At 33.3% G+C, this 25,821-nt stretch overlaps 1 protein-coding gene across 2 annotated transcripts; it reads right to left on the reverse strand.

Moving 5' to 3' along the window:
* Positions 1 to 109: 109 nt before the first annotated feature.
* On the reverse strand, positions 110 to 25,811 carry LOC129254021 (leucine-rich repeat-containing protein 4-like). 2 transcript variants are annotated; one of them, XM_064095100.1, is made up of 9 exons: positions 25,315 to 25,681; positions 18,739 to 18,807; positions 17,694 to 17,765; positions 15,660 to 15,731; positions 14,383 to 14,516; positions 13,033 to 13,161; positions 8,266 to 8,499; positions 7,196 to 7,345; positions 110 to 4,674 (listed from the first exon to the last, which is right to left on the reverse strand). In XM_064095100.1, the coding sequence occupies exons 1-9, from the start codon at positions 25,488 to 25,490 to the stop codon at positions 4,499 to 4,501; spliced, it is 1,212 nt and encodes a 403-aa protein (XP_063951170.1). In that variant the 5' UTR covers positions 25,491 to 25,681; the 3' UTR covers positions 110 to 4,498. The 2 variants fall into 2 exon arrangements, with proteins under 2 accessions (XP_063951170.1, XP_063951171.1); XM_064095101.1 differs by having other exon boundaries at positions 3,022 to 6,456; positions 25,315 to 25,811.
* Positions 25,812 to 25,821: the final 10 nt, after the last annotated feature.

Genomic DNA, 25,821 nt, shown 5'->3' on the forward strand with positions numbered 1-25,821 from the left:
ACATCAAAGTATATGTATATGTTGTCTACCACTTCATCAACATGAATCCAAATACCTCCAACAAAAATATTCATAGACAAATGAATAAAAAAAATATAACAAGCAAACATGCATTTGAATTCCAAACTTTATTTTTGGTTAAAAAATAGGTTATACAACTTTGTCCATGTAAAACAAATAATAACATATCCAAGCACAAACAGTTTCACCCAAATTTGCATAAGATATAAAGTTATACACATATGTGTATATAAAAAAAGAAAGTAATATATCATCATCATTTTCACAAACTCAAGAAGGTTTCATCAAACAGAGACAAATTTTGAAATTCCACATGTTTAAAGTCCATCTTTATATATATATATATATGAATTCAATGAATACACAATTTTTTTTCAGTCTTAATTGTATAGATGTAACTTATACCTCAAAAGAGTTTGCAGTTATGAAAATGATCCAACTTTGATTCAGTTTTAATTCTATACGGATATGATTTCATATTTTTTCAATATTTTTCCCTTACCACAATTGGTTGGATTGATTTAAAATGTAAGAAATTCAGAGGTAATGGGCCATATCAGCACACAATTAAGACATTGGAAAGCACCAGAATTATATCTCTTTAACAAATATTTTACAGTGAGGATCTCTTCTTGTTATCATCAACAAGTTTATGAATACAATAATAAACATCTTTCTTGCAGTATCATTTCTAATTATGGTATCTAATCTAACTCCAGCAACAAAATACTATCCAAGTACTGTTTTTGACTTAGAAGAACTCTGTATAACATACTCAGCCAACTATATGTTTATGATTTCCACCTAAATCCAAGACAACTACTTATAAGAATGAAACCCAGTAATAAAGGCCTTTGTCATGCTGCATGAGAATTACAGCATTTTGGATGGAAAATAATGGATCATAATGCTAATTATAATTGTATTCCCCCAATTCAGGTTACCATAGTACTTTGCAAGGATACAATTGGAATGTGACTACGGCATGACCTTCATTGGTGACTCCATGCACAAACTTCTCCATATTATTCCATATCAAGCAAGCATGCACATCACTTTTAAAGATTTACCAGTTTCTTTGGTAACCCCTCCCCTACCGACCATCTTTTGATTTGAATCCTTCAACTGACATACCTTGTTTGGACAGGTATATAATGCCCTACCCCATACACTTTGACCTAATATATATGTCTTGTATATATGTACATAATATATGTTACTTCAGAATTGAGTCTCTGGAGTAGATTCAAAGCCTCACTTGGAGTAGATTTATCACTTCGGGTGCATTGTTTCATAAAGCTGTTCGTAAGTTAAGAGCGACTTTAAAGGACAAGTCCACCCCAACAAAAAGTTTATTTGACTAAAAAGAGAAAAATCCAACAAGCAGAACACTGAAAATTTCATCAAAATTGGATGTAAAATAAGAAAGTTATGATATTTTGAAGTTTCGCTTAATTTCACAAAACATTTACATGCACATCCTGGTCGGTATGCAAATGAGGAGACTGATGACATCATCCACTCACTATTTCTTTTGTATTTTATTATATGAAATGTGAAATATTCTAATTTTCTCATCATTGTCAATTGAAACAACGATAATTCCTCCCTGAACATATGGAATTAGCATTGTTTAATACTATATGGTTCAGTCAAGTTGGTCCATATTGTCAAATTCGTAAAAAATGAAATATGGTATAATTCAAACAATAAAAAACATAAGAAATAGTGAGTGAGGGACATCATCCACTGTCTCATTGGCATGTCACTGAGTTGTGCATATCACTGTTTTTTGAAAAATGAGCGAAACTGTAAAATGTCATAACTTTCTTATTTTACATCCGATTTTGATGAAATTTTCAGCGTTATGCTAGTTTGATTTTATTCTATTTATTCAAATCAACATTTTCCTGGGGTGGACTTGACCTTTAAGAACGACTGGTGATCCTTTCTTGGGGTAAAGGGTATATTGAATTGGAGATGATTTAGCGCGTAAGAAGGGTTAACCAGTCGGTCTTAAAGTCGCTCTTAACTTACGAACAGATTTATGAAACATCCCCCAGGTAACGATTTCTTTATTACCTAGGTACATGTGAAAGATTTATCTTAATAACTCTTCTTATGCTGTCTTGACTACCAGCCTAATATAAATGTAAAGTACTATAAATTAACATTAACATAATATAAACACATATTAAATTCTTGATAGTTGATTCTGAACATAAACCATGAAAGACAAAATTTAATGCATATTAGTATATTTCAAATCATATTCATGTAATGCATGTATTTAATAAATTATGTTTAATTCATTTGTCATTTGTATTCAAAATCATACCTATATTTCAATCTATTTAACAAAATAAAAACCAACATACTTTTATATAATATGCATACACTTTAAAAAAACATTTTTTACTGATAAATTGTTAAGTAGATAGAGAATAAAACTTTCGACTTATTAAAAAAACACTTGAAAATATACATTAATTCTTAAATTGCTCAAAATCCTCAATAGCACCTTAAATCTTCTGGAAAGGGGCTCTATAAATCCACTTGTTTTTATTATCAGCATTATCATCATTGATAGTTGATATATGTACACATGCTGTTTGAAATCTTTTATACAATGCTGTAAACCATGTGAAATTTACACTTGTTGTTTAACAGTTTAAACAAGTGTTTAATATCAAAGCTGATTTTTAATATTTCATTTTCATGAATTTGTTTAAGTTGTTAAAACAGTTAAACAACTCTAAAATTCATTTGGTACACAGCATTGTATAAATATTGAATAGCGTTTTTACTGTGTAGACTATCTAATAAATATGTGCATTCATAAAAGGTATGTAGTATATAGTCAGCAGTTTCCCAGCATGAAGTTTGGCCAAATAGAATAAACTGACAAAGGATCAAAGAATTGCAGCACTAGATAAAATGGTACATAACATACAGTATCCATAGTTTGTCAAGGATGAAATCTTTTAGCAAAACATGTGGAAATCTTGCTTTTCTTAATGTGTAATATACCTCTGAAACCTAGCATCTTAAGAGGCTATGATTATGACCAAATTGAATAACTACAAACTGCTGATCTACAACTTGGCTAACTCAAAGGTATGCCAATTAACACAAGTGCAATATTCTGAGGGTTGAGACTTACATATTTCGGGCGGAAAAACAGTATTTTAAACTTTTCTGCGAAAGACATTGTAAGTAAAATAATTTGGGAATACAGTATTATTAGTAAAACCATATTACTATTCACCCAAGATTTCACATGTATGTTCTATTTCACGAAAATGACAAACACATCATGATTGCTATTTTCTTTCAGCAAACAAACAACTCATTACTCATTACATTTTTTTTAGAACTAATTATTCCTCCAGATTTTGATGACTATCTTTACACACAAATTTGATAATTGTTTGTTGCATTTTGTGTTTTTACTTATTTTTCTGCAAAACTTTTTGTTATTATTTATCTATTTTTTTCATCAGCCATAATTTTATTACGAACAAAATATACAGTGCAGCATTATAAATATCCTGAGAAAACCAATGAAACACAGAGAACATCTGTAAAAGCGCTTAGTGAAAAAAGGTGTCTTTCATGATACATACAAAACTATGGTGTAGCATGCCAAAATAAAGAACATTACGAAATACAATATTCATGCCATGCTTCAATTAAAACATGCATTTCTCTGCATCTATGATTCATCAGTGATCTCAATTTCATTCAATTTAAATTAGAAACTTTCAGACACAGCATCCGTATCCAACATTTGGAAACATAATAACAACATCTACATTACACATAAATATCTTCCTATTGGATTAACTACAGGTACATGATATACCAAAAAAAGTAAAACAATATTTTTCTTATTTAAGCACTTCTTTGGTTGAGGCACAACTTTATCAGTGAATGTGGGATTTCTGTCTCCTTAATTGGTTGGTTGGTGGGATTCAGTCGTTCAATGAGAAACTGTTTTATCTACAGAGGGGGGGGGGGGGGCTCCTATTGACTTATGAAAAAAAAGTAATTGAAGTTAAAAAAGGGTTTAAAAATTAAACTATTACTGTATCAGCTACACAATCAACACAAGTAGATACAATTTTTTTTTTTTTGAAAACCACTTTTCAACGACTTCTTTTAGGGATAAGAAATGTGTTGTTAAAACTTCAAACAACTTACTGCTCGTAAAGGATCTGTTTGTAATCAAGTTAATGCTAGAGAACACCACTTTCTTAATTGAAACCAATCTCCTACAAACAAGACTTCCATAAGAGAACAAATTCTTGTTACAAGAATCCACTGGTAATATATAAATAAAACGCACCATGACGATACTATTGGACACAATATATAAAGTTTTGTAGTAGTATTTTCATTTTAAAAAGATCATTTTGCATCATAAATTATTGGCAGCTTTGAAAAGAAGGCAGCATGAAACATGCATGGTCAAACATCATGCTTTGGCAGTCACATCACTGTATACTTTGCCTCGATTCTGCACAGCAGCATAACGTACCCCAGCAGTAGTTGCTTTATTGATCGTCCTGGTCTGACGATACCAGAGATACCCTGCTATGACTGCCACAATCACGCTGATCAGTATTATGGGAACTACTATGGCTGCTACATCTGATTCACACAAAAAGAGTGTAGGGGTTGGACGAGGTAAGAGGAATAGTTAGGAGTGAAAAGAGAGAGTGAAATAAATAAAGTAAATAATCCAATTTGAAGATCAATACATATAGTTAGATTATTTCCTTTTTGAAACATCTACTTGTGAAATGAAGAGCAATGGACACTGTTCATCTATCAATCATTGGGTGATGTCAAGCATATTTTTTTTTAATGTTGAAAGCTTTGAAAGCTACTGAAAATAATTATGTCTAAATAAGACGAGTGAATATTTCATCAAAATATGACAACAAATAGCAAAGTCATTGAATGTTAAAGTTTAGCAAAAAGTTCTGTAAAAATATGCATGTCGTCATAAATATGTGTTAGGTGGGCTGATGTCATGTCCCCGATTTCCTTTTTCTTATGTTTATTTCTTATTTTCATATATGTGTATGCTATGTCTCCCTTTTTAAGTTCTAAAAGAAGTTGCAGAAATGCATATATGCATGAAGTCTATTGTCAATCCAATTTTTTGTCATTCTTCGACAAAATTTGAATAAATATTTTTCATATCTAAAAGACAAAAGAATAGGTGGGGATATGACATCATCAACTTGCTCATTGCATATTCATGGAGACATGCATAGAACTGTTTGACTGAAATAATGCAAAACCTAAAATAACTTTGTTATTCCTTGTCCAACTTTGATAAAAATGTCAATGTTTAGTTTGTCTGAACTTACTTTATCTGTGTAAATTACCATATCTGTTTGAATCATAGTAGGCCTACAGTTTTATTTCCAGCCTGGAGTAGCCTTTTTTTAAAGTGCAACAACACTAACAGGAATACACAAACAACACAAATAAATATTGATAATGACTTTGATGGCTTGAAACTGAGTGACTTCACACCTTCAAGTGAAAACATCTCAAATTCAATCGGGTGATGTTAAGTTCTGTGTTGACGTTTTGATGTTGGTGTTAAATCATTTTTTCTGTCGGCACAACACCAAGCTTTATCAACTAAATTGGTCTTGTGACAAATCTTTTTAAGAGTTGAGCTATCTAAAGGAACAAGAGTTGGATTATTTTTGTTAACTCAGAGCAGGTGTTGTAGCTAGAAAATGCAATCCAAATTGTGCTTCTAACACAACACCAATATCAACACCAAACTTGAAATCACCCACTGTAAAAGGTATAACATGTCAAAAGCAAAGTAAATGAGATATAGCAACAATATGATCATACATAGATTGCAGAGGAATGAAGAAAAACTATTATAAGTCTTTAAAAAAATTTAGAGCTTGGATAATGTGCAGATTTGCAATAGTTTTGATAAAAAAAGACATTATTGTGAGATTTTCACTAGGTACATGGTCATGAGATTCATAAACATCAAAACAAAGCCCAAACTTGGGAAAAAGTCCCCAAGCCCTAGTACTTTGGCTGGTGTTGTTAAATGAGAAATTACATAGAAACCATTAACACTAACCATTACATTAAGTTTGAAACCTTCAACATTAGTCTTCAATAAGAACTTCTTACTAATAATTATTTCATGTATGTCATACATATGTCCCACCACCAGTTTTGTTTCAAGTTTGGTGATGTCAGCTAGTGTTGGCATATTAAACAAAAAATACCGAGACCAACTGTCAAACACCAAAAGTACAATCACCGATCATGGCCCAGAATTGGTTGCTTTTGTGTTCCGAGTGTGTCGATACCACAAATACCCGACTATAACTGCCACTATCACGACGATCAGAACAATAGGTACCACAATGGCTGCCACATCTGATTTTTTTAAATAAATGGCAAGAAAGAGGAAGAGAGAGATATGAGTGAAAATGATAATTGACATAATGGTTAGAGAATGACACACATATACACATAATTGGGAAAGAGAGGAAGACAGGTGTGAGAGAAATAATATTTAACATACAATTTATTTTGGGGATCAATTTGCTATATTACAAACATATAGACAGAAAGAAAAATAAGTGAGTGAGAACTTGTTTACAACAGAACTTCTTGTGTACACCACATAAACAAATGAGAGGGAGAGAGAGGGGGGGGGGGGGCAGAAAGAGAGAGAGGGAAAGAAAGAGAAGGGGGAAGTGAGAACTGATATTTTGTGCATGTTAAACAATACATTTAGAAATTAAGGCTTACTTCAAACAAACCCATATAAAAGTATTACCAAGTTGCAGCATTATTAAACATTTAGAGATTTTTTTAGGGGATGATAATGGAATGTTGATTATGGTATAGGCCTGATAAAGACTTTTATGATACAACATATAACTTCTTTATTTTTTGTCTGAAAAAAAAAGGTTTTAATGAGAAAGAGAACCCCTCGCGAAATTTAATTTTCCTCTCGAAAAAGTTGATAACTTGAGATGGCAAATGGCAAGATTGCTTTGTAAAATTCCAACTTATGCTCCAAAGGTAAAATCAATGTAATATCATCAATGGAAATTGATGAATACATGTAAAGTATAAAAAGCTTAATAGAGCAGTGATGGTAACTTACTGACTGCGTTGGTATTGGGTTGTGGTGATTGGCTGGCTGTAGTCATCATCACCACCGGGTTAGTAGTTTCATCTTCAGCCTGGGTAGATGCTGTGGGACTACGGGTTGTTGAAGTTGTCGTTGACATCATGGTGGGAACTGGACTATCATCTGTATAGTATAAGACAAGTGTGAATTTTAAATCAAGATAATAACAAAGCCATGAGAACATATACTGATGAGAGGTAATGCTACTTTTGAGATGATCAAAAGCTCAAGTAAAGTTTTGATAGCAAAACAAGGAATTGGGATAATTTCAAAATTGACATTCAGGTACCATACCAAAGTTGAAAATCCCAGACTTCATCTAACTATAACTTTAAATAAATGTGTCAGAATGCATGACAGAAAGGGGCAGGGGTTATGTACCCCTTGTGTAGTAATATATTCTCCTTCCCATTTTCCACTTGTAAGATTTTTGAGGGGGGGGGGCAATTTCATCATTTTGGAGGAGTGACAACATGTTTTATGAGTCCAATTTTGAAGAAGTCAATCCACACGGTTTTCTTGAGATTAAAAAAAAAAAAAAGCTACCTAAAGGAAATTTCTGAACCCACTCACCCAAACCATTCAGATATTTTTATTGTCCATAATGCAATTAGTAACAAATGGAAATTCAATTTGTTCACACAAAAGTAATTTAGAATGTCTAAAGATAGAATGTCTTTAATAAGATACAAAGATTACATGATACATATATGTAAACATTATACAAGTCAACAAAGATCAGTGAAATTAAGATAGAGGCGGGGGGGGGGGGGTGTGGGTAATACCATTTTATGGCTATTAAATGAACGGATTGAGACAGGAATAAAAGAATTTACGAAGCGTGAGTTTCTGCCGGGAGGTGATCTCAGATGTTTGACTGTCCTAATCAAATTATAATATTTACGGAAAGCACCCTTTTTCTTTTATTTTAGAGGCTTGCTTTTAAATTCTTTTTAGTTTTTGTAGATCATCTTTCCTACTCGCATGTATTAAAACAATAAAACCTCCCTTAAACATGGAACCTCCCTTGAATTAACACTCACTATCCTGTATGGTAACTCGTGTGGTGCCATCTACGACGGTTCCCATGTTAGCTTCTCCACGTGACTCGATGGTTATGGATACCGTGAAGGATTCATCAGTCTCTATTATATCGTCATCAATGAGGAGGATATCAATACCAACTCTGGTTTGACCCTCTAGCATGGTGTGTGTGCTACCCACAGTCGGGGCAAAATCCTGTCCTTCTAATGCTGTCTCACCGGTAAAAGTCACATCTGCAATGAAATATTCAAGGAAGAACATTCCATCATTAATTTTTACTAAAATACTGTAATAATATAGAGTAGAATAAAGTATAACACAACATTCTAGGTTTCACTTCATTGGGTTAAATATGAACGTTATATACACTCAGCAAAAAAAGTTCTTGGACACTTATAAAAGTTAAAATATTCCATATAGATATTTGATTAAAGGCAAATTATTGTATGTCAACATGACCAGATAATATTCCTATTCCAGTATGACATGACATTTTCATGTGAACAGTCATGCATGGGTAGTTAAATGCTTTAAACAATAGCAATGTCAGTAAAAGAAAATTGCAAGAAATGGATCAGTCAGTGCATGGCTGGTTTAAACAATGGCAATGTCAGTTAAAGAAAATTGCAAGAAAACGATCAGTCATTCTTTCAGTTGTGAAAGTTTGTGTGGCATAAATATCCATTAAACGATAAAAGCAAACTTAAAGGCAAATACCACTCTAAAAGTGAAGAGAAAGTTATCCACCTTGGATGCATCACTATTCCATTGGAATTTTAAGTCAAAGTTAGTTGATGAAAAAAATGTCAAATTTCAGTATCTTGGCATAAGAAAAAGAAAATTATCCTTATCCTACTATCTTCTGCAGGGGTGGTGGCCCTAGGTCGACCACTCCTAAGGCGGTCTCTAACTTCATCAGTAGCCAAATACCGCTGGTTCAAATTTGAAATTGTTGTTGGTGAAACTTGGAAATATCGAGCCACTTGTCTAAATGACTGCCCAGACTGCAACATTCCTATTGCTCTTGCACGCTCTTGGTTGGAAAGCTTCATCTTGAAAGTGAGTGTCCAAATGATCCATCGCATTATGCATCCCTAAGCATTCAATTCAAATGATGACCAACTGTTGAAATTGTTGAATGTATGCCTACAGGATGGCCATGATCATTAGCATTTGAGTGGTCCATTTCTTGCAAATTTCTTTTACTGACATTGCTATTGATTAAAGCATTTAACCACCCATGCATGACTGTTCACATGAAAATGTCATGTCATACTGGAAGAGGAATATTGTCTGGTCATGTTGACATACAATAATTTGCCTTTAATCAAATAACTATATGGAATATTTTAACTTTTATAAGTGTCCAAGAACTTTTTTTGCTGAGTGTATTACAATTGCAACATCCATTTCATATCCCCTTGAAGATTGAATGGTTAATCAGATTAAATGTCTTGATAACTCATTTTCTCTGATGATATACCTACTTTACAATAACTGGTGAATTCATGATAGTTCAAAAACTTTATTACGAATGAAAATATTCTATTTCATCAAATTATATTATTCCAAAATAAATTTTACACCAAAAGAACAAAAGAAATAAAAGTCTGTTTTCAAATTAATCATATATGCCAATCTTCACTTTATATTAGTTTTTCCTTTCAAGTTCAGTGATGCACAATGAACATCCAATCTCTGTAATAGTGTGTAAAGATGATTATCAATGTCATATGCACTTTAAAATATACACTATCATCACAAAACATGAGGACATATCCTCCATTGTTGAACTTCACATGGAAAGATGCCGTTGTTTTGCATACAAAATGGAAAACAACCATTGTTTTGATAGAATCGCATAAGCTTGGCAGACAGCCAGACACGCAAACTAAATTTCTCTCCATGGGAATTTCATATCATATCATAAATGGGTAAGCCCATCGCGTTCATTGGGTCCATTTTTGTGACATACCAAAACTATAAAACTGTGTCTCATTTAAACCAGGCAAATATCTTCTAATGATTACTTCTGCAAAAATGGTGGCCCACAAAGGATTACTACTTAAATATCAATCATGATTTCCAATGATATATATGAGTGTGATAGATCCATGTACCATTGGTTAAAAAGTTAATTTATGCTACAACAAATCCAGAAAAGATTTCAAGATCAAACATGAATTGCTACGGTGGAGACATTCCTCACACAGATCTACACTGTGAAATAGAATAGTTGATACCTAATTTACAAGGACATCTTGTAATTTTTTTTTACCCAACCCGATGGACTCGCCCAAATACAAGAAAAGATTTCTGGTAACTTATGACAATAGTCAGTGTAAATCACTGACTACATATTTGATGAAATGCTCTGAATTACAGTTTACACTTCCTACAGACATGGTTCAAATTTCTGAGAGAACAGTATATTTCTCAAGTGGCTGCCATTAAGGTCATGGGCATGTGATTTACTACCACAACTGCTTGTTCTTAAATCCTTTATACTTTTCTCTTTGATATTTGAACCCTATCTAAAGGAAGTTATGAACCATGATCGGGAGTATTCCTGGAAAATATAGTCAGTAATTTGCACTGACTTTTGTTATAAGCCACTAAAAATCCTTGCATCTGATTGGCTGAGAGCGACTCATTATGAAATGCTCCACGAGGATGGATTGCACCACCCTCCTCATCCAGGATATCGCCAAAAATACATTCTAAAACCAGCAGCTTTGGTATATTATACTTAATGATCATTATTCTAAAATTCAATATCAACAAAAATGAAGTGATCGTTGCATGATTTATCACTGATTTATTCTTGAACAAAATTTGAATTTAGTCTTTCAATGCCTCTCTTTGCAATGGTTATTTGAATATAAAATCCCCATCAACATACAGAATTAGTTATGAAATATCAGGAGGAGGTTCTAATGAATATTGTATCATTAAATATGTGCCCATTCCATGGTTTTAGAAGTGGTTTATACCAAAATGAAAAATGAACCAAAAAGTATGTACTGCAATTCAAATCATTACATCTAAGTTGTGAATTCTACATGTTTTTATCTAGGATCTCTTGCCCAATATATGTCTCGTGAACTGACAATGAACCTAAATTTAGAAAATTTATAAACTATTGATTTTCTGAAACTTGATATACTGGTTTTAATAAATGCCTAACAAACTTTTGAAGTATGTATTTCATCATAACAACATGACTGACTTAATTTCCAGTATAAAGCATTAATTGGTTATGAATTATGTATCGATAATTTGCAAAGCTTACTGGTACTTGTTTTGATGTCATTTGTAATGCATAAACCTGTTTCATATATTCTCCCTTTTCTGAGATATTTAGGGGTGTTAAAAAAAAACCTGCGATGAAGATCAAAGCTATTACCATTAAGTATTTCAACCACATGAAACATGATTTCAGGTGTATGACAAAATTCATCATCAAGGCCAGAATTTTAAACACACAAACAACCACACAAACCAAAATCTCTCATTTGTGACTTTGTAAACAAGTTGTAATCACCAAAGAATGCATTATCAAATTATTTATGCATATCATAATACCTATGAATTCTAACACCCCACACAAACAAGAGTATAAACACCAAAATAGCCTTGAATAGAACAAACTAAAATTCATTGATTTTTGGTACAGGTAAGGCCATCTTTGAGATGAACACCCCACTAACAATTTTTGTTCTTTTAATCAAAATTTCAATGTTACCTGGTTGTTTTTATTTTCTTTCCTCTCATACAACTCTGCACTGGAGTACAGGAAGGGGGGGGGGGGAATGGACCCTCAAAATTTTCCATGACCAAGAAAAAAATAGAAAAAAGAAAGAGAGAAGGGTGAAATATGATATTATTTTCTGAATATTATGGAAAAATCTATCACAAAATTTGAGTTTCGTAATAAAAAAATTCTAATTTTTGCTTGCTCGCAACTTTTTACAAATTTTGCCAGATACGCCATATCTGGCCCCCTCAAAATGTTTGCCTTATTATGCCACTGCAACTCTGTCTCTCTCTCTCTCCGTCCAAGATCTTTCTATGTTTCAAAAGGGTTGAAATGCCCTGTTTAATTTCCTTGATGTGGTCTTGGTAATGTTAGTTTATTTATTCTGCTTAGAATGTTATACTTAAAGGAGAATGAAACCCTTGGAGCAAGTTAGCTTTTGTGAAAGCAGAAAAATCAAAGAATAAGATCAACAAAAGTTTGAGTAAAATAGGACTAGCAATAGAAGAGTTATGAGCATTTGAATGTCGAGATCACTAATGCTATGGAGATCCTCCCATTGGCAATGCGACCAAGATCTATGATGTCACAGATGAACAACTCTCCCCTTTTGAACACTGAAAATATACCCCAAAACATCTCTTTTTGCTCATTCTAATCATATGACAAACGATTCATCAATGATATAATGTTGTGAAACCTCTGTACTTGTCCTCTCATAAAGAGAACACCTCAACTTGTGATAGACTCTATAAAAGTGAGAATATAGGTAAAATAAGTACTAAAGTAATGAGGGAGTTGTACGTGTGTGACATCACAGATCTTGGTCGCATTGCCAATGGTAGGATCTACATGGCATTAGTGATCTCAATATTCAAATGCTCATAACTTTCTTATTATTCATTCAATCTTCCTCAAACTTTCAACAATATGTTTCTTTGATTTTTCTCTTTGATATGGATTCAGCTGGTTTCAAGGGTTTCATTCTCCTTTAATTACTCTTTCTTACCGAACTGCACGATTGTCCCCACTATACCAGTTCTAGTAACCACAACTTCAGCAACTCCAGCATCCTCTGCTACTCTGTATTCAAGTTCTTCAAACGAAAACAAGGCAGAGGCCGGCTCTGCTAATGCATCTGTAAATTCAAAATAATAACACGACCACAATGAGATGTTCAGACATTTGAATTAAACTGGGTTCCAAAAGAAACATATCAAACTTATAAATTCCACTCAGTCAAACTGAACAAAATTTTGACACAGGCTATCTTCAATAATCTTTACTAAGCACATATCAATAATTAAGAGATTGGTTTAATCACAAAGAGGCTGTAGCCCCTCAATTCAATTGGTTCCGGAATCCAAAGTCACAAAATGGCAACAACAAAAAAAAAGACTGGCCAATGAAAAGGGGGGTGGGATTGAATGATCTTACCAGTTTATTAAAGTTCCCATGCAGTATGGCCATTGGCATGTTGAATTGATTGCCTCAATAAACTAAGAAGTTACAGAATTTAAAATTAACATTTTAAACACACCTATTGAGGTCAAAGAAGCATAATGCATGAATGGACTCAATAGCAGTCAAGCAAAGAATGACCATTTGGTTTAATCCCATCTCATTTTCATTGGTCTAATTCCTTTGCCATTTTGTGACTTTGGATTCCGGAACCAATTGATTTGAGGGGCTACAGCCTCTTAATTATTGACATGTGCTTAGTAAAGATTAATGAAGCTAGCCTGTGTCAAAATTTTGTTCATTTTGACTGAGTGGAATTTGTGTAGCGCACTTGTGAAGTTTGATAAGTTTCTTTTGGAACAGTTTATGTTCTTCATGTCCGGAGCTTCATAGTCTGAATGCCCAGAAGAGTGACTACTAAAAAAAAACCACCAACTTTCTTTTATATAAAAAGCATGACACAATAACACATCATATTGCATTAACACACATAAGGAATACAAGCAATATGAGAAACAATTGCAGAATTTAGGAAAAGTATAACATTAAGAGTAAATATCACATGATTTAATAGTTGGATGATTGGTCTAAAAATAACGAATTTCTTCATTTTTAAAAGGGAACATTGATAGTATAGTTTTTTTTCTATCTTTCATAAACAGAATCATGTTTCAAAAGAATATACATATATTTGAATGTATTTTAGTTGTGCGATGCCATTAATGTCATGAAATATACATAATATTTGAAGTTGTGCAATGTCATTAATGTCATGAAATGAAAGTTTCAATCACTAAAAGAATGCATTTAATTTTAATATTTCTTGCAGGGTTTTAACTGTTATCTAGTCAGTTTTCTAAGTGAAATAATCAAATGCATCTTTGTGTATTGTACTTACCTATAGCTTCAAATATTGTTTCAGAAGTACCCGAGCATTCACCAGTGAGAACAGGGCTATTACTCGATGCCAACCAACCTTTTAACCAAGCATTCGCCGCATTACTACAATCAAATGGATTACCATTCAACAACCTGTATTGAAAAAGATGATTGCATTCCGATTATCAAACAAATTTTGTCGGCCCAGTCATCCAAACTGTCGTACCACAGATATGACAGTGCAAACCCATTTCACAGATAATCAACTTCAAAGTGTACTATAATTTCCACACTTTTGTCCCCAGCCTTACAAGATTTTCATTGCCTGAAACTACATTTTGTTTATTTACATATTTGTCTTCTTTACATAGGGTAGCCTGTTCAGTGTTTAAAATACTGTTCTCAACCAGGGTCCTGCAAAATACATATTTACATAGAACAATCATAAGAACACAATATACAAAACATGAAATAAAAATTATTACATTACAATACAATTACATGACCAAGACAATTGTTTACATTAGTCTCTTTATTTTGAATACACTAAAACAAGAATCCAGGGAAATAATGCAAAAGAGCTACAAGCTTGTAATTTCCGTTTGAGCAGTTCAGATTTTTCCTGTACAAAAACGCCTTAGGACAATGCTGACACACTTTCCATAGTATGCGCGATCACCACAATGTCATATCACTGACCGCGCATTTCTCCTCCATCATCTCAAATTTTCTCCTAATGATGTGGTAAAAAACTGACATTTTCATGGACTAATTTGTACTCAATAATCCATAAAATGATTACATACACTGTTTTGTTCAATCAATCTGAGACGATACATTCTATCTCCTGTATTTAAGGAGATAAATGGATCACATCATCAGGTAATATGAATATGACATCACTCTCATGGAGATCATTTCATGACTTGCAATCAAAATGATGAAGTAATAATCCTGCAACATCTTCTAAAGGTTTACCAACAAAGAACTCACATTGGAATAGGTGATTACATATTAATGTTTCCAAATTCCCAATCAGTACCATGAAGATGTTTGCATTATACTGGTTTATCAACAAAACATCTGTACAAAAAATTGACCCTCATACCAATTGGTCCAGCAGTGTACACATCCACACCATTCTAGATTCTAGTCTATCAAATCACCAATATTAACAAATGGTTTTGAGATGATTTTTTTTTCACATTCATGGGATCATTGTTCTATTTCTTTTCTTTAAATAAAAATGCCATCAATCCATATGGTAGAATAATATTTGGACATGATCATACTTACAGCTCAGTTAGACCAGACACCAAATTGAAACCAGTCTGATCAAGGGTGGAAAGACTGTTCTGCTCAAAGTTTCTATAACATGAAAATAATATAGCAATTTTTAAAATATGATAAATTTCAGTGGGAGATCCAGAGAGGGGGAGGGAGAGGGGGAGAGGGGGAGAGGGCAAGCCCCCATTCCCTGCTGGTCCATTTAGGAGGCAACAATATTTTATTAAAAATATTAAACAAAATTGATTTTTTTTTTCTGTTTAGAGGCTCTATAAGATTTTCATAGATCAAAAGATTGAATGGATCATTTTTTAATATATAATTTTCTTTCACAATGAAATATGCCTGAATTTCAATTTTTGAAGTTTGAAAAAAGGCTAAACTGATAAATCATTTCCAATTCTCTATATCAGCCATTCTCAATTAATTTTGTTGAAGCGCCAAATTTCTTGTTGAGAATCTGGACTGCTCCACTATCCAACACGCGAATAGCGAAATATTGTGGTATGGGGGGGGGGGGGGGATGCAGGACCAACTGAAGAGCAGAAAGCCTTTTAAATGGCCGAGAGGGGTTCTCAATCAACAGAAGATATCAAAATACCAACATACTACACAATTTATTTATCATTTACGATTGGTACAAAGACTATGTATATTATATGTGAACATAGATTTGTGAACAGTGCTTTTAATAATAACAATAATAATCATAATTATGTTTTATTTACTCAGGGTAGCCATTTCGGTTAGGGAACTGCAGCGGGCCCTGCATTTCCATGTATGTTATTACTACCCTTCTCCAATTTAAATGCTGAGCGCCAAGCAAGAAGGCAGAAGGTTCCATTCCTAAATATATATATATATATTTTGTATGACTCTGTTGGGGATCGAACCCACGGCCTCCCGTTCATGAGGCTGACGCTCTACCACTGATCAACATACCCGGTTTGCTTTTTAAACACGACCCTCATTAAGAACAAAATTTAATACAGAAACATGATAATTAATGCTAATTTTAGCAAGTCACTCATCATTTTTTTAAATAAATTGTGTAGTATGTTGGTATTTTGATACCTTCTGTTGATTGAGAACCCCTCTCGGCCATTTAAAAGGCTTTCTGCTCTTCAGTTTGTCCTGCATCCCCCCCCCCCCCATACCACAATATTTCGCTCTTCGCGTGTTGGATAGTGGAGCAGTCCAGATTCTCAACAAGAAATTTGGCGCTTCAACAAAATTAATTGAGAATGGCTGCAATAGATCCTCCATAATAGGGGTTATCGAATGCTAGATTACACAAAATCAGAGGAAATCAAATAGCATTTAGATTTTAAAAAGAGCTGAGTTTTCCAGATTAATAGAAGATCAACCTTTTATTTTCTAATGTTTTTTCTTTTTCTCTACCGGCTCCCACGCGCCACTCCGGAAGGCTCGGCGCGCCACAAGTGGCGCGCACGCCACCATTTGAGAATCCCTGCTCTATATCATCTTTGACGTAAATACAAGCCGCAAAGCTACTGTTCAGAGAGGATACCCCCATATTTCAATAGTGTGAATAACGTTATACAAAATTCCCCAGTTTGAATACTTTAAATGGCAAGGATTTCAATGAATACACAGAAAGAATTGATTTCATGACAACCGGTACTTGGAAGCAAAACTGAAATGAAATACAGCGCGGTTCAATGGCGGGATTCGAACCTGAGGTCAAGGTAGCAGTTTGAATTTGATATCTAATGGGACCCATAGACATTTTATGGAAACCTGTCTAGCAGAAGATACTGATAATACACTTCAAAGAATTGTCTGTCTCGATCATAAATTATCACTGTAGTAAGAGAAATGCAAAGTTGCAAACTCACAAATGTACAATTAATTATCCTTGTGGGTTTTTAGGGGCAGTGTTTTTTTTTTAAATAACAGTTCTGAAACTCGCTATGTTTTGTAAGTGTCTTAGCTATAAAATCAATTAAAATTAAAAAAAAATACTACTTTTATTCCAGCAATATAAGCTGAAAAAAATAATGGAAAGATATTTATACTCACATGGATGTCAACTGATTGAGATTATCAAATGCCCCAGGATGAATCATTGTGATTAAATTGTTCTTTAAAATTCTAGAAAACAAGAATATGAAATTTACAAGCCACAATGAATAAATGCCTTATGGATACAACCTAGAACCAATTTCCAACTAAAATTATGTAGGAGTATATTTCAAAAAGTTTCATGAAGTATTCAGTATAACTTTGCTTTCCAAATCCAATGGATCTTATACAGGAATGTAGAAAGGTGGTCGTGTTTTAGAATGACAACTTATTAATTTCTCTTTAAACGCACATCATATTACAACAAAATGAAATTAATATCATAAACTAATCCAAATAAAACTAACAAGAAACCTAGCAATATAGTTAAATTGAAATGATATTTGTCTACATTTCTTTAAACATTCAAAAAATGAAAGAATAAACATTGAAACCTTTTATTTTTAACTTCATAATTACTTCATAATAGGTCCTATATCATAATCAGGCTTAATGTTAAATAGGAAATACATGTACATGTATGTGAAGGTCTGTACTCCTCATAATTCACAAATTTTCCTGTGCCAAATTCTATCTTTAGGCCCTATTCTGTTTCCAGTTTTGAAATGTATACATGTAGAATTGTGGACAATTGTAATTTCAATTTACCTAATTTGAAAAGTCTGTATTTTGCAGTCTCAATTGAATTAATTGATATAATGAATGTAAATGTATCATGAAATAATTACAATTTAAAACAAAGATCAAATGCACTTGAAGTTAATGGTCAATAGATCTTAAAAATCACAATTATAGTTTGATTTAGATTAGAATAGATCCAGGAGAATGATAAAAAATACAAACCAATGAACTGTTTAATTTTTGTCCTTTTTATACTTATAAAGGACAGCGAATATTAGACATACTTGTGAACTTCGGGCATACAGTTTTTAAATATTTGCAACAAAGGTCGCGAACTTTAGATAGATAGATGTATAGATAAATATAGGCCTATAAACAAAATAATGTAAGTGAGATGAAAGTCAAGGTACAAGCTACTCACATTCTTTGCAAAGGTACATTTGTAAATGTGTTTGATGGTATTTCCTGGAGGCTATTGTAAGAAAAATCACTGTAAAGAAAAGAAGGACATATGATCAAGATTGAAGAACATGATTAATTGCACCAGTTATTACTAGAACATTCCGAGTTTACATGAACTCTGCCCCGGACTTGCAAGGTTGTTGGGAGTGTAAGAATGCAACTTATGACCCAAGTTTTTCAAGTTTTGTAGATCAGTAAAGATTGGTCAAGAGAGTTTCCAAGGTAAAGAGCGACAAATACCCCTTTCATAAACCCAATTATGCGGCTAATAGCAGCATAATTTGGTCGTAAAATCGGAGGAGGACCAGAGTTATCCGCATTATTTTGATGCTGCAATTATCCGCATAATAGCGGCATCGGGACCAGATTTTTACTTTATGAACGCATTTTCAAATAATGCGGATAATTGCCATGGTGCGGTCACAAGGTCACCCTTTTCCAACACAGCCGCATCGGAGGGGGCGTGTGCAGTTGTCATGACGATTATCCGCCTTTTCAGGACGGGCGCTCGTAAAAATAGTGCGGATTATTTTCGGAGTTTGTGAACGCAATTTTTATTGAATTATCCGCATTACTCTTAGGCTGCTAATTGGAGGATGGGTTTATGAAAGGGGTAAAAGAGTCACCAGTTACTTCAATGGCATGGGATTTTATCCCACCGCTGCCACAAGGTATATGATACAAGACTTGATCTGTATGCACTCAAATCCAGAGGTGAAATCTAGGTTTCATGTATAGGCACACGGATATGCTTTTCACACTACAGAAATTTCCCTTAGTCCCGGGAAATAGCTGGGGCTGGGGGCCTTAGCCCCACCAATTTCCCGGGGTTAAGCTTAGCCCACTTGGTTTCACACTACGTTCTACCAAAGTGGGCTAGCTAGCATGCATGGTAAATAGTATGCTACTATCTGGCCAAGCTAAAATGCAAGGTTAGCCGGATTACTTAATAAGAACTGTAGTCAGAAACCAACTGGGCTAAGGAAAAGTGGGGCTAAGCACTTGAAATTGCATGTTAATCCTGAGCTGTGGGGCAAAAATTATCAATATTCATGAGCTGTGCGATAGTCCAGTGTTAAGGCGTTAACCCCAGCTAAGTAAATTGTATGGGGTTAAAAGACAGTCTGAAACCAAAAAAGATGGTATAGGGTTCACAATAGTCGAAGCTGGAAGATCATAATGTTATAAGACTAATCATACTGGTACTTATTTTCACATACGAATACACTGCAGGGTGGGTTTGTTCATTTTATGTAAAATTGATTTACAAGAGTGTCCTGGAGTTTAACACATGCTTAATTCAATATCCTGATTATCAAGAAACAGAGGACAAATTATCTGATGAACTTTGCATTTTTTTTTAAAGAATGTAAAAAATTAAAGCAGCTTTGGGAAAGTACATGTAGGCATATTTCCAAACTTGCTTGGCTTATAGGTTCCATGATTACGCAAGTGCCATGATTTATTGCCTAAATAAAACACTTTTCAGTAACATGGCCAAAGCTATTGAATCAACTTCCTATCCAAGTATGTGCTCCAACTCATCAACGGAAACATTCAAGTCCAAACTGAAAAAAATTATTTGCTCCTCTCCCATTAACAAGTTAATGATGTATTGTGTTCAGGAGAAAATAAGTTTCATTTTATTTCTATTTTTTTTTTAATTGTTCCTGTATATACATGTATTTACTTTCTTGAAGCACCATGAGCACCAAAGTTGGACCAGTGCGCTCTCTATGTAAGAAGCAAATATTGTTATTTAAATCTTTCAAAGTTTGCACAATTAGAAATCAATCAAGGAGCTTATCGTATTGAAAAAAACAATTGCAAGCACAAAATAACCATGCTAGGGTCTATGCCACAGTAGACCAGGTCTAGAGCATATTACATAGTCCACGCCATGCAGTCTGGAAGAAAGTGAGGGAAATTGGTATACTTGAAATACAAATTCCTGATGCAGTATGATAGTTTTGGTATAAGGATCCTGAGACATGATAAAAGTCCAGGACTTAGTTCTAGGATTATCAAAAACTTTGTAAACCTGAAGTAAATGATTCTGAGTTTGGTTGAATTTTGTACTGTCCAAATGTTTATCACACTAGTCCAACGGGCTCGCATGATGATGGACAAGTAAACAAGCCTTTGGAAATTGCCTACAATTTAATTTCCCAGTGGTTCAGGACTTTCATTCCCCTTTAACAGAGTTGGATCGGTTCTCAAGACATTATAAATTAATCCACAAATTCAAACTGACAACCCCTAAAAACATATCAGAGGAGATGTGTAAAAATTACTGAAGTTGGTCATCTAAATTCATAAAATTAAAAAGTCTAAATTTATATCACAGAAAACTAACATAATACCTGTTAACCCAAGATAACAAAAGATATGAAAAATATGTACATTTTTAAAAGTTTCATCATTTTGAATTTCCTCTCAATACAGCAATTTTTTTCAAAAAGCAATAACACAAGGGTAGAAATTATCCCTTTCTTCATAAAATAATAGAAATTCCCTGTCATTTATAAGGGATTTGATGTATGAATTCAGTTTAATACACAATGTAGCTTTTGAACAAATTTTCTCCTTTTGTATGAATGTTGAGAGGTCAACCTGGCTTTTATTTAAACTATATTTGGGAGTTATAATTTGATCATGGTGTTGTTAGCCACTTCTATGACCCACTCCAGACTTGTTGAGGAAATTGTTCAAATATTATACTTCCCCTAGGATCTCATAAACAAATGATGGTGTTGTTATTGTCAACTTAATTGATTTAAAAGAACAATAAATCAACCAATACACTTGTCACTTGTGTATTTTTCATATTTAGCACTTTGAAATGGAAATAAAACACTTTAAATATTTTGGTGATAAATGCAATTTTGTGATTGTTCTGCGATCAGTTGATTAAGATTTTTTAAAGTATTTCTTGCAGCCCCAAATGCCAATAATCTGGGGCAACACTACTATGATTTTTTAGTTTTACCCCTATCCATTTGCTTCATTCCCTTGGATTCCTTCTCTACTGATCGCTTTATAACCTGCCATTTTCATCTCCAAGGTTATGTTTATCTGAAATATTCTTGAAATAACAATCAATGGCCTTAGTCCAGACTATTCTTTTTTTTCCAAACCAGAAAGTTATTTGGTGGTCCAAAATTCTCTATGAATGCAAACAGTTTTATAAATAAAATCATATTCCAAATAAATTTCTATATTTTTTATGGAAAAAAAAAAAAATTGGAAATGAATGAATAATTTGTAATTCAATTAAGCTTTCATGAAACTGATTATGGCATAATTCCTCCTTATCTTGATGGAAGAATGAAGATATTTTGTAAGCTCTATCTGAATCAATAAATATTTTACTGAATTGAATTGAACTATAGATCAGATGCCATAGTCAAATAGGCCTACATTACTATCGACTAAACTTGTTATTGTATGATTTCTTAGACTACAAGAGAGAAACAACTAAAGACATAAACATAACATGTTTGTTATAACAGATGTAATTGTAAAGAATATAAAAACACACACCTTAAATGTAAAACCCTGTCAACATCAATTCCATAAAATCAGAGGGAATACTGGTTGTGGCTTGACCTCTCTAAGTATTAATTAAAATGACTAAGAATCCCTAGAAACTTCTAGGTAATATAACCATGCAATGAATTGCTTTTTACACAATGTGATGACAGGAGTGATTAACATACTTCCTACTGAAGGGACTTTCCCTTAATGGCCACACCCAAGACTGTCCGGTCAGCAAAAACAATGGGACCAAGATGAGCTATACCCCCTCATCATTCTTCCCTTACCCAGACAGTCTAACTCCCACTTCCCTGAATACATGCAATAAACACAAGGTATTTGCACAAAAATCACAGCACATGTATACTATTGAATTGAGAAATACATACATTTTACAATAGATGATTACATTTCTCTTGAAGAAAACTGAAACACATCATGTGATTTAATGCATTGCATTATGTCTGTTGTTGGCTTTGCTCACATTGGTAAATTGCCATCAAAGTCGAACTCAATTCTAATGTCAAGTTTGGTTTAAGGGCAAGTCCAAGAATTTGTGCGTGTTATGTATGGGACATTTCAGAGGCTTTAATGACCTGAAAAGTAGTGTTAAATGACTTTGATTAGATTGAATACCCTCATGATGGTATAATCGACATCTACGAGAATAATAATAATTATTCATAAGAAGTCCCAACACTCTAGTATATCTAAGGCAAGTTTCATGTCATAAGCTATAACCTTCTAATTACAGACTCTAAACAAATTAATGACATGTTACGTATGGGACAGTTACGTATGGGACATTTTGTCCCCATAGAGAACGTAAACAATTTTCCCCATAATTTCAAAAATTTTAATAATTTGAAATATGGAAATAACAAAAGAGTTTTTTTTTCTTTTAAAATGTTCTATTGAGACATATTTGATATGACTGAAAAGGAAATTAGCCATTTCAACATTTTTTTTTCTTGTTTTTCATGGTTTCAAGAATTTCTTATGTATTTCTCTTGTTTTGTATTTTTTTCATATTTTTCCATTTTCACAATTTTTTTGCTTCGATTGTTTTCATTAATCAATATTCATAACAAATTACTCTTTAAAAACTAAAGAAAAAGGTATTTAATCACTTTTTAGAGCACTCTTAAAATTTGTTTTTCTCCATTCACTTTGTACACAAATCTCTCCATTGACATTGTGTGTAAATGTCCCATACGTGACATGTTGTCCCATACGTAACAATTTTTTAATTAACTTTTAATTAAAAATAAACTATATTTTTGAATCTTTTTGTGGTATAACATTTTCATACTTAATAAATTAGAACTTCCCAGAGATGCAATAATACAAGTATTGTATTATGAGAAATTACTTTAAAAAATATCCTCAAAATGTTACGTATGGGACATTCCATCCTTGGACAAGACCTAATTTGCATATTTAATTTGATGACCCACTTTTTCCCCCAAAAGCAATAAGATGTTAGGGGGTCCATGTCCCACCTATGACTAAATCTCACAAGTTTTGTTTTTATTTTCTATGAGTTTTTATATTTGTCCCATACGTAACGCCCATTTTACCAATTATGCAAATTAGGTGGCCCAAATTAGCATAAATATGCATATTATCAAATTTTTCTTTATGAAATTTTAAAATTCAACATTTGGGCTTTCTTACCCCACCAAAGATAACTCTTAAAAATTAAAGATGAAATTTTGCCTTCTAGGATGACCTTTTCTTGGACTTACCCTTAAACTTTTATTATTGTGATAATTAACCGGAGGCTCATCATAAATTTACACTGTAAAATTTCAAATTGTTTTGAATAAAAACTAATACTGAAGAACAGTCATCTAAAAGATAATATAGACAAAAAATTTAATAATTGAATTTATGAGTAAACTTTAAATAAACATTCAAAAAGGGCTTCATAGTAAAAGTAAAACTAAGATCGCATTCATGATTGAGGAGTATCTAGATAATGGAAAGAACTGTTTCCTATTTACATAAATCTTCAAAATTTGCAAATATTGCATCAGTAAAGTATATAAACAAAACTAACAAACTTTACATGAAATAACATTATGCAAACCAGTGTATTCATCTTTCTTGAAGCAGTACTTACTGTACACTGGAAGAAGATGAAGAGGTTGATAAAGTAATGTCAAAAAAGCATTTTTTTTTTTGGGGGGGGAGGGGTTAATCTAATTGAATTTCAAAAGTTAATTTGGAATCATGATGGTAATACATACAGAATATTGAATTTGAGGGTTAAAATGGTGCATTATTTATTACAAACTTCCCGGTATCCTTCACTCTGTTAATTTCTTTTTAAAAAATATGTATATTTTCAATTAGTCACTATATTCATGGGGGGGAAAAAATATTTAGACCTTCACATTTTCTACATGAATCACATCAATAATTAGGCAATATGAAATAATGTAATTTCATGTAAATTGTGATTACACTGTTTCTGGAAAATTTTTACATTACTTATTAGTTTACATAAAAGTATACAATCTCTACAACTTCTTCTAAAGCACAGGTTAATTGTAGGTCAATTATCCCAATGTATTAAATGCTTTGTAAAAACTGTTTAACATTTTCATTAACTATTCTCTATCATAGCTACCACTAAAAGTCTACCTTGCATTGAACTCATATGTAGGCTAATTTACAAGTCAAAAGTACAATATTTATCACTCTTTAAATAAAAAGACTTTATATGTAAACAGGGCAATGGACTTCTGAGAATGAACACCCCTTCATTTTCAAAAGCATTTTCATTCAGGCAGTAAAAGTAATGATGATTACAACACATTCAGAGATCATACTCCATAACTCCACCCCACTCAGACCCCATCACAGTACCTCACCCTTTACACCAATGGCAATAGATAGAAACTCATCCACACCCACATCTCTTCTTACCCCCACACTACCAGCTGAAAGCAAGGTGTCAATGGACACAGCCGGCACATATGCAAATACTTACAAGACATCGAAGTTCTGGAAGGATACTGCCGGAATGGTGTTCAGATTCAATCCAGAGCAGTTGAAAATACGATTTTGACATTGACATCCATCTGGCGTTCCACTAGGGCATTCTTGAGCAAAAACGAGGTGAAATATCACCAAAAAGAGCGTTACGACAAATATCCCCCTCGCCATGGTTCTGTGTGTATAGTAAATCCTTTTCGCCTAGCTTAGCTTTCCCCGCAATCTTTGTACTGCTGCTGTCCGAAGATCGAGTCACCGACTTTGCCTGAAAACAGGGTTTTAGTCGAATGAGCACAATCAATAGATGAAAAGGGGATCGTGGGGGCGGAGCTCGCTAAAGGGTAAATATGAACACGGTGATTATTCCTGAATATACCCGGCTTTTCCGCGGTTACTGGACTGAGGCCTAACGTAAATATTGTGATACTTTGTTTATACGTACATCAACTTCAAGGGGCCTCAAGGACCTCGAGGGCCGTTCCCTCCGAGGGTGGGGGGGGGG

This window comes from Lytechinus pictus, chromosome 2, assembly GCF_037042905.1.
Source record: "Lytechinus pictus isolate F3 Inbred chromosome 2, Lp3.0, whole genome shotgun sequence".
NCBI classification, from domain to species: domain Eukaryota; kingdom Metazoa; phylum Echinodermata; class Echinoidea; order Temnopleuroida; family Toxopneustidae; genus Lytechinus; species Lytechinus pictus.

Bases quoted from the DNA above. Each gene is read 5' to 3' on its own strand.
- LOC129254021 (XM_064095100.1), bottom strand. From the start codon at position 25,490: ATGGCGAGGGGGATATTTGTCGTAACGCTCTTTTTGGTGATATTTCAC. The intron at 8,500-13,032 runs GTAAGAAAGAGT...ATTTCATTGCAG, and splicing joins GGGGACAATCGTGCAGTTCG to ATGTGACTTTTACCGGTGAG. The intron at 4,675-7,195 runs GTAAGTTACCAT...TGTGTGAATCAG, and splicing joins ACCCAATACCAACGCAGTCA to ATGTAGCAGCCATAGTAGTT.